The 12,561-nt window shown below is 31.1% G+C and overlaps 1 protein-coding gene across 1 annotated transcript in view; it reads right to left on the bottom strand.

Annotated features, from left to right (window-relative positions):
* Positions 1-12,561, bottom strand: part of CLASP1 (cytoplasmic linker associated protein 1) — a 324,204-nt gene that overhangs the window by 92,981 nt on the left and 218,662 nt on the right. The window contains exon 24 of the mRNA XM_051985719.1: positions 5,969-6,076. Within this exon, the coding sequence (XP_051841679.1) occupies positions 5,969-6,076 (108 nt within the window). The remainder of the gene's footprint in view (positions 1-5,968; positions 6,077-12,561) is intronic.

The raw sequence follows: 12,561 nt of genomic DNA, 5'->3' as shown, positions 1-12,561 counted from the left end.
AACTTTTAAACAAAGATTAGACTATTTTCATATATAACATTAAAAGCTCTTTTAAAATCAGTATCTTGCTACGTTAAAAAAGGGTAGATAGTGGGAAGGGGGGTTATGAATGACAGAATGAAATTCAGTTGTAAGCAATTTATAAAACATCTGCCATAGCAAACAAAACCCAGCTTTAAAAAAAAAAAATCAAACCCTAAGGAGGCTTTATGCTAGCATATCCTGTTCCAGGAATGCTCCTTATTTTTCAAATAGAAATATTTAATATAAATATATGGTGCTTCCTAGCTGCATACAGCTTTGAAACACAAAATGACAGTATCATTTGACATTTATTGTAGCCTTATTTACATTTTAAATGGGAGAAGGAAGAAATGATTATGTGATAACTGAGAAAAAATTTTAGGATTTATACTTTCACTGAACTAGAATATATACACTTACTACCTTCTAATATTAATAACCTATTATGAATACAATTTTTAAAAGAGATGGATATGGATAATTTTGATTTCCACCTGGCCTTCAATCTTTAGGAAATCACTGAACCCCTTTAGAGGATGAAGGGATTTTTAAAAATGGAGGCCTCACTTTCCAATTTTTCCATGTTCAAAGGCTAAAGAAATAGGGATATAAATGCTAGTTACTTCATTAAAAGTGTGGGGGTAACAATCCTAGGTTTTATATCATAAAATGCTTCACTTACTATTCTATTATTATTATCTGCCAAAAGTCAAATTAGTAAATTTTTGCTTATATTTAACATTTCTATTCTCAAATGATACATCTACTTATAACAGATTAAGTGTCTATGATAATGTGTTTCTGTATCAAAATGATTTTTGAAGAGGGGTAAAGTGATACATTATAGTGCTTTTTCTTTTGGAGTCCAACCAAGGATGTTTTAATAAGAGATGCTAATAGATAGATTTAAATAAACAACCCTATAGACCTAGAAGTGTCAGTGATTGCAGGACAGAAGTAACATTCCCCCCAACTGCTAAATCTTAATCTTATTTTTCATCTAACTCTCAAAAGCAATCCACTATTTTAGGCATACATATATGTATGTGTGTAAGCAATAAATAGGGGAATCAAAATAATTCAGGAGTTAAATGAAACTACTTTTGAAGTTTTGAAAATGATATTAATTAGTAATGATAATTCACTACTTTATTTGGAATCAAGAAACAAGAGCTACAAAAACCTTTTCGGGTCATTTATCTCTATCAAACATCCCTCTTGAAATTTTTAGTGTAGGATAATGAAGATAAGTGAATTTTTAGTTATTATCTTTGAGGGAGAGGAGTAAATGTTTTCCTAATCTTTAAAATGAGGAAAAGTATTACAGAACCGATATTGTAAAACTGGATACAATGCAGCTAAGGTCTACAAACAACTATAAACATTCGACAACTTAAAACAAAAAAGCACATTAAAAAAAATGAAGTACATACATGCCAAGTGCTAGCTGACACTGATGAAAGCAAATGTTAAAATGGGCATAAAACTAGAATGTATGAAGAAGCCAAGTCATGCAGTTAGCACTTGTTCACCTGACTGCCCAACAGATTCAGCAGTGGAGAGAGCACTAGTGGACCTGGAATGACGTCGAGAGGCTGCAGGTAAAAGGAATGGCAACACCCACAGGATTAACACAGAAGTACTCAAGACAGAAAATGCCACAGCCCAAAGGGAATGCATATGACCACTACCAACACTGGCATATCTTCTTGCAAAAAGAAATGGATGTTGAATATGAATGAACAGCTACATTGGTCTCTCAAACTTCCATGTAATTTCTTAAACACAGCTATCAAACATACAAGGCATGACAAAAGCATTTTTCAGGAGTTCCAACCTGGATATGTTTCAGCCAAAATCAGAGACTCCATATATTTCTTCCACAAAGTTTACATCAGCCATTATGGAAATATGAAACACTTAACTGGAGAATACTGGGATTCAGAAAATCCATCTAAATCCCAATGGTGACAGAGCAAAAGAATGAAATATAGACTCAGCTTGCAGATATATTTGATTGGTCTACTAGGCATAAGAAACCATGCACCAAAACCAAAATTGTAATAATGTATATTCAAAAATGCAATGAAGGGAAAAAACATAATCACAGATTTGAATAAAATTTTCCCCATGTTTTTCAAAATGATCACAAGGGCCTCTATCCAAATCCTTCTATTTTTCTGGATGGGGCAATAATGAATATCATTTTAAAACAAAAGGATCAAAGACTAAGATTAACAAATCTTATGGATCAACAAAAATTTTTGTTGTAAAAATGTTTTCCTCTCCCCCAACATAGAAGGATTGACTTGTTAATTCCAGGTTGATTCGATTCAATAATAACTAATGGCAAAACATACATTAGTAATAAATTAAATCCATCTGAAGAAAAAAATTTCTCTTTCATGTAAAAAAAGAAACCTTTTCAAATAAATGTTTTTATTAAATGTTAACTGTTACTGAACATATATTTGATCAAAGTTTGATAAGTCACTTTTCTTTTGGTGGGATGGACCTTGGTTTTTAATTAGTGGATGGAACTCTCAGTATGCAAACTACCTCCACTGATGTTCACTTGGCAACTTATCATTTAAGTTTCAGAGAACTAAGCGGAGTATTGCAAGGTTACCTGACTTGCTAGTAGTCACTCAGCAAGTAGGTGTTAGAGCAAAGACTTAAACCAGGTTTTATTGACCTTAAGATCATTCTGCCACTCACTAGGCAATGCTGTCTCTTGAAAAAATTATAATAATAAATATGAAATTCATAATTTTAATAATCATAAAACTGTAGCATGTTCCATTTTCTCTCCTTTAATTGCTCCTTATTATATGCATTAATTTCTATCAGATTTGTCAATTAATTTTATAGCATCAAGTGAAACTGTTATAAATTCTGCTTTAAATAAGTTAAGTCACATTTTATAAAATATTTATACTGGTAAAACATGTTACTAACTAAAAAGACAGTAAGACCAAAAAAGTATGATTTACTTGTTGACATTTTCTTTTCAGAAGATCTTTCTTTCTAGGAAATAGATAATAGTAAAGCAAATTAAATTGGCAAGTAATGACTTTAAAAAGTTGAATCTAAATAACTGTGATAAACTCAATAGCAGTGCTTATAAATCAAAAACAAATATTCCTTTTTAAAAAAAAAAAACTGAAATTAACATTTTAGACAAAAAAGGGAGTCATAACCAATCCACTAAACTACAACAGAGGCAAAATTTCCACATGAGATGCTTGACTCCAGTAAATAGTTACTTAAGACTGAAAAATCTGAGTTGCCTTATACCAGATTCCAAACTGTACACATAATATTCTGAAATTGCAATGTATTTAATTACATTAAGCACACATTCAATGTACTTAAATCTCACTTAATGAAGTACTCAAATGCTGGAATCATACCATGAAAATGTTCCAAAATTACTCCTGAAATCAACTGCAATATGGATTTTTAAGAAGTACAAATAAGACCCACTGATTTATGCTTCATTTTTTTGTCTTGGTATTATTCTGCAAACTATTATCAACAACTACGAATTTTATCACTACACATATAAGATGTAAGGTAAAGACAGTTTATGATGTTCATCTGAGTTAGAGATGGGGGAAAAGGGCATTGTACAAGCAAAGTATAGCAAGGTCCACCAAAGAGAACCAATTTCACGGAAATAATTTATCAGAAAAGAAATCTATAAACTTTAGCTAAGAAGAAAAACCTCAAATTGCCTGTGCAAGACAGAAATGCCACCCAGAATATGACGTCCTCTTGCTTTTATTTCATAAAGTCATTAAGAAAAACAAAGGGGGAAAATGACAGGTTCCCCTTATCTTCTGCAAGCATCAGGACCATCCTAAACCAACAAGAGTTTAAGCAGCTCATCATATTAAGAAAATAAAGACAATCTCTATTTGGATAGTAGAAGTGAAACACAAAGAACGTCACCAAGAACTAAAGGCCCAATATTGACTTCAAATATTCAGGGTCTCTGATCTGGTCTATAAACTACAAGTTATACCATGACTATATCCATACATTAACTCCCAAAGAATATCAGAATGGGAAAGGAAGGACTAGTGGGAAAAGAAGGGAAAATCAAATTATTTTATCTGAACTAACCAATTGGAAGCTTTTTTTTTTTTTTTTTTTTTTAAATTTTAATAGGAAATTTTCTATTTGGCAGGATAGGGATGAAAAAAAAAGGGGGAGGAGGGGAAATGTAGGGACAGCCTCAATTTTATAGGAAAAACTATCAGTTCATTCAGAAAATGTTAGTATACTGTTTCTGCTGAAACTGCTGAGAAAAATCTATTACCACAGGCATGCTAAACAATCAGCTATTGTATACCACGTGAACAACAAAGCATCAGCAAAGGGTGTTCACATTTTATAATGGTGATCTGACATGATACTGCATATCACCTCTCACTAGGCTAACTTATCACTGGAATAAAATCAATTTGATAATAGTAGTGGTTTTGTCACTTTACCTTTATAAAACCTGATACACTATACAAAGACTGAAATAAATAGTGTGGCTGGTAAGAGTGATGAAGACACTAAAATATGATTACATGACTGGCTCATAAGAATCCATCCTATTTCCCAACTATTGCCCTATGGGGAGAGGGGAAAGGATGAAGTAAGAAATTAGTGACTGGGGGATGTGGTGGGGGGAAGAGAGGGATTAGGGGGGAAGAGAGGGATTAGGGAGGAAAGAACCTTTAACAGATATTTACAAACTTACGAGGAAAAGGCAGACTGTAAAATCATATTTTTACTTTTATACATAACTTCCTATTTTATTTACTTATATATTATACAATGAAAACATTACAAATGATGAAATATCTACTGTCCAGAGCTCTATTATTTCATTTCAAAGATGAGTCTTTGTGAACTGGTTAAGTATTGTTCTTCATATTTACAATATTAATATTTTGATTTATATATTGCTTTTAACCTTTCAAAATGCTAAAAAATTTTAAATATATAGAAACATTCCTGATTTAAGACACCTTAAATGACTTAAAAACCCCTACATGAAACAGTCAAGGAGATGCCTGTGTGCTCTTCTTTCTCCTAAAGCCAGATAATGACTAAACTATAAAAGTCAACCTGAATTGGCAAAGAAAGAAACCTTCATGATCAACTGTGTTCCTTATCTGAGTTGTTGACCTAACAATATAGCTCAGAACTGCCAGGAATTTTTATCTTAGAAATTCACAGCAAACTGAGGCATGAGACAGGATCTTAAATTCATACTCAGGAAAAAACTGAGCATAGAAAACTATTATTAAGTTATATGTTGGTGATATGTATTTAAAGGGGTTAAAACCAAGCCTCTCCAACTTGAAATAGCAAGACTTAAAGAAAATATCTTTGAAATGGCACTCTTTGTCAAAATAATGACTGGTGTCTCCTTTTTTTGTTACATTTAAATTCTTTCTCCTTTAATAAAGAACAACTTTGGTTTTCTAAGTGATAAAGCAGCTGCAATTCTTTTTTTCCCTTTCTCAAAATTAGGTTTAAGAAAAGGCAGTTCATATGAAATTCCAGTAAATTTACAAATTGATTCCTAAACATTAGAGGCATGAATCTCAAAATTGCCAAGTATCAATGCTGCAAATGAATTTTTAAGTCAGCAAGTCATCTCCGTTAAAGTCTATCTTAGCCCATACAAATAAGCTTAGCTAGTGGTAATTTGTAGTTAATACATGAAAATTAGAAGTTGTCAAAGTCAAAGAAAAAAGAAGTTGTCAAGCATGCAGAGGACAAAGGGTAAACCAAGGAAGAGGAAAGAAGAGAAGAAAGGATCACAGGGAGAAGAAGGGAGAGAAAAGTCATTCCACGCAGGAGCATCTTGACTAGGCAATCAGAACCAGGAACAGGGACTCATCTGCTTTAAAAGATTTCAGTGCCTACATGTACTCACCCAGTGGAGGGAAGCCCCGAGCAGGGCTTGTATCTCGGCTGCTCTCACGGCTGGTATCGCGGCTGCACCCCTGACTCATGCTGGGTCGAGGGATACGGCTGCTCCGTGCTAGCATGCAGCATGGAGAGTTTCAGAGAAGGTGAACAAGTTTAATGAGGACAGAAAAGCTCACAAAAAAAGTCACATTCTATTAATGTAATTATGACATTGTTAATTATCACTCCCAAAAGCTCTTTCCTTTTGAGTGAATTTTGCAGACCCATCTATACTTTACGTTGAGATTTCTTACTGATTGAACTGACCATGTGGGGGCTTGAGTTTAAAATTTATTCACAATTCCTTACATTTTTTTTTAAGTCATAAGAATTAAATTCACATTTAAATTTAGGAAAAAAAAAAAAGCTATTTTTAGAAGATGAACTGTGGTCAGGGAACCAATTTTGATGACTGCTGAATTAAGTGAGAGAACAAAGACAATTGATTTCATGCACATTTATTTTCCACAAAGAATTAGTATTCAACTAATATTTTTTTTTTTTTAGTATTAAAGAAAAGTAAAATCCCTAGCTATTTAACTTTATGTACTTGTCCCCATTATAAGTAACAGGATAAGTTAACCTAGTTACATGTTTTCTCTTATATACAAAGGGCACAGAGAGATATACAAAGAAATTGTGCACTACTTCAGATAGTACTATGAACTTTGGAAAGAGAAAGCTACTTGTTAGTTATTTAATTCAAGATATCAAAGAGTTAAGAATGCTATTCACCCTCCTACAACATGTCTGAAGAAAAATATTCTTAAAAAACACTTGAACATAATGTAAAAGAAAGACTTAAGAATAGACTTTTCACTACATATCTCAGTTTATGTGAAGATCCATGGAATAGGAATTCAGTGAGATTACAGCAGGCATATTTGTGTCTTTTTAACACAGGTCTCTCTTTTGATGTGAAAACATCCAATCATTATAAACGTTGACTGATAAGATTTCGTATTATACTCATCTTCTAATTCAAAAGCAAGAAAGGATTACTACAGGGAGCCATTAAGAGATTAGTCCAGAGTCACCTAGTAAACCAGCAATAGAATTAGAAAAAGAATAGTGATGCTCGGTTCCAGGTTTAACTCAAAGAAAAGAGAAATCTATTATGCCAAAAACTGGAAAAGATATTCCATGGGGAATCATGTGTCATCTGACTAAATAAGACTGAATAAGAGGGTCAAATTCTACATGGAGGCAGATAAGGTAATCTTCAATACCTCACTTTACCAACCAGAAGATAAATTTCTTCAGTAGCCTGCACATTGATTCCTTAAATTAAAATAGTAGAAATTTGTTCTTTTAAATTATTTAAGAATGGTCTTCCATTAATCTTATTAGCCCTAAAATGAATTAAGATCCTTTCTAAGAAAAGGCTAGCCAAAAGCAGCTACCTGAAGAATAAGAAACCCAACAGAAAATCTTTAATAGGAAGAGTTAGAAAAAAAGAGAAAGACCCACAGGATTCTACTAAATGAGGTCCTCTCAACAAAAGACCCAAGCAATCAGGGGATTGTAGAAGGTTATTGAATGTTGAGGATTTGGTGTGGAAAGGAAAAGTTAAACTTTGCCTATATTGTCATCTTACCTTGGGGTAAGCTGGCTGTTGAACATAAATTCCAATGTTTTGGTAGTTATCTATTGTAATACAAGGAATAGTATCTTATACCTAAGAGTTTCTGCAAATGGACTTTATTTCATCAATGTAGAATGAACCAGATTTTCTCTATCAGTATTTTATCCCAATATTTAAAGAGCTGAGCAAATACATTGGATGGCCAAATCATAAAGAGAAAGTTTTATGAACAAGAAGAATGGAGGTACTTATAAAGACAACCAAGAAGCAAAAAGCAAATTCAAGTTTCCAAGGCAATCTAATTTGCCACTAATAAAGAACTCTCAGGTCTGCACTGACCAAAAAATAAAACAAAACACAGCAACTAACTCCCAAACTTATCTTCTTTTAACACATATACTTTGAAATAAAACTAGGTTTCAGGTTGGTTTCCAAGTTATTATGGAAAACTTGGGTAAAGAAAAATGAAGAATGAACTGTAACAGATAGTTATTTTAGTCAACAACAATTTTTTGACCTAAAGTTTTGCCTGATTTCATATTTTATTCTTCTACAAAGATAACAGAGAAAAAAATTATTTCAAGAATTCCAAATAACAGTCCAAAGAACCTTTTGATTTGGAAAAACAGTTACTATGAAATTAAATGCCTAAAAAATTTTAAAGAGTTTTATCTAGGACACAAAACAAAAAAGCTTTTTAGAAGAAGCAATACTGTTTTCTTTCAGGTCCTACATAGTAATGTAATAATGATTAAAAAAAAAAAGTACTATCAGTTTCTTTTAGGCTCCCTGACTGTTGTTACACAATATCTTTCCATATCATAAATTTCTCCTGAGGATTTTCCCTAAGGGTAAACAATATGTGTAAAGTATTGTTATGTTCTCCACATAAAGACTAGCAAACCAGGATTTCCTCAAAAAACAAAAACATTTAGCAGGACAATATCATTGCCACAATGACACAATTACTGCTGCAGCTGATCTTTTAGCTTGATTAACTTTTCAAATAATTATATTCCTGGTAGAGCATTTTCTTTTATGGACTCCCATTTATTTCCCACAAATATTTGCATATTACGCCAGACTAATTATCACAAGAAGCAGACAACAGGTACTTTTGGCATCCATAATATGATGGGGAATATTCTTTTCTTCTCTCCTGAGCCAATGCTTGCATGAATAAAATATGAATGATATTTTGATCTTAAGGAAGGAGTAGTAGAACATATTAAAAAGAATGCCTCAACTTTTTTGAGTTTACAGATGATTAAAGGGTTTATTTTATTGAGCATCAATATAAATTGAGCATTTATAAAATGGAATATAATTAAATATTAAACTCATTTGTCACTTTTGAGAGTGTAGTGTGAAAAATGTGGTCAAATTCTTAGTTTCATGAAATTTTCCATTTAATATGCTGAAAGGACAAACATACGTGTATACATTACATACATACATGTATGTGTAAATTCACAAACACATGTATATGTCTCTACCTTACATGAAATCATGATTTTGATAGTGCACAAGGTAAAATGAAGTACAGTACATTCTCATTTATAAAACTACATCTGGATACGAAGTACTTTAACAAGAAATATAATGAAGGAGCCAACATTGGGTACCAATACATTATGGTTACTGTATGTTTTTGTTAAATACTGACATGAATATTTTCTGTATTTCATTAAATTTGAAATTAAAGAGAAAGCAGTAATGAAAAAAATACTTATTTGTAATGTGAATTTTCTGAAAATATTTTTCAGATTTTACTTCTTTAGATACTTACATAAAAAAATTGAAAGAATACCATTTCATTCACTCCATCGTTTTTTCTCAATATTTCTATTAAGTGCTTCAACAGAACTTGCATTTTGCATTTGTTAGTTACTATTTTAGGTTCAATGTCCTTCTCCTCAACAAAGATTATACCAAAAAAGAAAAGCATGGAGGACCCAATTCTAGTTACAACATGTTGTGACAAAAATGTTCTGATTTTTCCATCAATTTTAAAATGCAGTTAAAAATAAATAAAGTAAATATTACTAAGGAATATTTAATTGAAGTGATAAGAATTGCAATATGAATTCATATTAAACCATTTAGAAATCTTTGCCTTCCAGAAAATATAAAGTCAAGCACCACTTAAAATGCAGAATTATGGCTTATCAGAAGTGATCCAAGTATCAAGTATGAATTTTGAAGTCTTTTTTTTTTTTTTTTGGCTGAGGCAATTGGGTCTAAGTGACTTGCCCAAAGTCACACAGCACACAGTAACACAGTATTGTTAAGTGTCTGAAACCAGATTTGAACTCATGTACTCATGAATTCAGGACTGGTGCTCTATCCACTGCGCCACTTAGCTGCCACCAATGTAGTCTTACAATTTAACAAGAAAAATAAAAAAGTATTTTAAAAAATAACAAAGTGAAAAAATTAACTGATGAAATAAGTTTTAGAAATAATTGCCACAGATATTCTCCACTTAAATGGCATTACTCTACTATTTAAAAAAACAAACAAACACATGTACATATATATTTTACATTTGAATTCAATAATTTAAATGAAGATGAATACTCATGGCATTTTCTTTTACAACATTCATATAAATAGAATTATTTTGTTTTGTTTTTCAGTTGAAAGAGCTCCAAAAAAATGACCTAAAATATTATATTATCTTGCAAGTCTCCTATGAACTCAGAATTCTGAGTTTATATCTTATCCTATCAGACTGTAAGCTCCATAAGAATAAGGACAGTAGTATTTAAATTTTCTAAATTCCTTGGTGACTAGAACAGTATTTTGTATACAACAGGTAATTAAGTATATAGCAAAACAGTTTTATTATATAAACATAATTCAATGTACAAGCTTTTAAAAAGACTCAAATAATTATTATAGCAATGCCAACCTGGAACTTCTATCCTCAAAAATACTAAAATAAAAAAAAGTAGTAATAATAAGAAATATTCATTTCAGCCAAATGATAAGCACATAGTAGCTTAGTACATGGCACAGAATAGACATCTGGAATACACACAAACACAACTCCACCCCCACCCCCAATAAATAAATAAATAAATAAAAGCAAAAACAAAAAGACCACATCAAAACAAAACAAAACAAAAAGCATTTCCTGCCCTCCAGGAGCTTACATTCTACTTGGAGGAAATGGTAGCTATGTACACAGATAAAGGCAAAACATATAAAAGCCATCTCTAGCAAGGAAGGCTTTAGCAACTGAGGGCACTTTAGTATTACCTAATTATCTTTATTTTTCTTGTGTGATAATTCAAAATTTTGTAAAACTGGGGCATTTTCTGTCACTATAATAAATGAGATAAAAATAGTTGCTTTACTAAGGATTCAGGAATTTAGAAAGTAGGATGTATATAAATACAAGGAGTTTATCAGTATTATAGATAAAAAGAGGTTGAATGACATATTATTCAAAATGCTCAGAAATTTGGATAAATGTTCATCAAGTAATGAGAGCTTACTGTGCACAACAGTTTAGCCCCAAGGCATAGAAACTCAACTTCTACCAAAAATATTTATAACATTAACATGTTGGAGAAGTTGCTTTTGGAAGTCTTTTGAAACCAATAATTAATAAACAACTAGAATTAGTTACTCTTTTCAAGATGTCTGGAGTTATTCAATTAAAATAAAAAAATGCGAATGTCAAAGGTTTAAATATAAATTAAATTAATTCAAATCACTGAAATAAATTTTAAAAAATTAAACAAGAAACTTACAAATTGCAAACTAATCTTTAAATTTCTTATCAATTAACTGTAGAAAAGATCTCTGAGACCTGAAAATGTAATACTCACTTTACCTTGATGAAAATAGATAGTGGAGGAGAGGGTGGGGAGGAAGAAGAGGAAAAATTGGAACAAAAGGTTTTGCAATTGTCAGTGCTGAAAAATTTCTCATGCATATATCTTGTAAATAAAAAGCTATTTAAAAAAAGTTCTAGGGGAAAAAAATAAAAATAAAAAAAACAATAATAAAAAAAAGAAAACAGATAGTTTTCAAAATCTGAAGCACTTAAAAAAGACCAGATGTGAAAAGAGCTATATTGAAAACACGTGAATTTTAAAACAGGTACAGATTTGAAATATAAATATATACAATTATAATTTCAGATATATTTTCTCCCAAATTTTATCGACATAAACACCCAAACAACATTTTAAAACAGTTAACACGGTTGATACTGTTTAGACTAAAGAGCTGCTTGACAAACTACATTTTTTAGTTGGTATTTTTAATGCCTTATAATTTTTAAAGTGCAGTTTAAATGTTAATTCCAACTAACTTCTAGTGAAGAATGAGGAAAAAAACTACAAGATTTATAAATTAAGTATTCTAATTTAAAAATAGGCTTCAACATTGGAAATACCTATGCATATAAGAAAAAGAATGAGATCTGATATAACAATTTCATGAGACATTCTACACAAAGCATCCAGACTTTTGTGAAAGTAAGCAATGTGACAAACTATAATAGAAAAGTTTCTTCTTAGGTAATTCTTAAGTCTATACACAACAAAAGGAAACTATTCAACGTCAAAAAGACATATAGCAAAAATATATCACACTACATTTGCAACTGGAGGAATATTCTGTTCCTTAATAGAACATCCAACTAGTTGTTTTCTATATCTGATAATCAAAGGTTTTTTAAAAAATTTATGCTAAAGGCTTTAAAGAAAGATTAAAATCAAATACTTCTGCAACTTACACAACTTGCTGTAGAAAATATTAATTTTGTTTTGTGTTCAACAAATTTTAAATCGGAAAAAAAAAGTCTGAAAAGAACTATAAAGTAAAATTCTTTGAAAAGAAAAGATAAAACATGAAATTATATCACTAGACTGGTGGCATTCTTTTGCCTTGGTCAGCATACATTATTTAAGCTACAAAAGAATGGAAATTTTGAGATAATCTAAAAAAAAAAAAAA

The sequence above is a fragment of the Antechinus flavipes genome, chromosome 3, assembly GCF_016432865.1.
Source record: "Antechinus flavipes isolate AdamAnt ecotype Samford, QLD, Australia chromosome 3, AdamAnt_v2, whole genome shotgun sequence".
NCBI lineage: Eukaryota > Metazoa > Chordata > Mammalia > Dasyuromorphia > Dasyuridae > Antechinus > Antechinus flavipes.
This window is presented reverse-complemented; position numbering and strand designations above follow the sequence as displayed.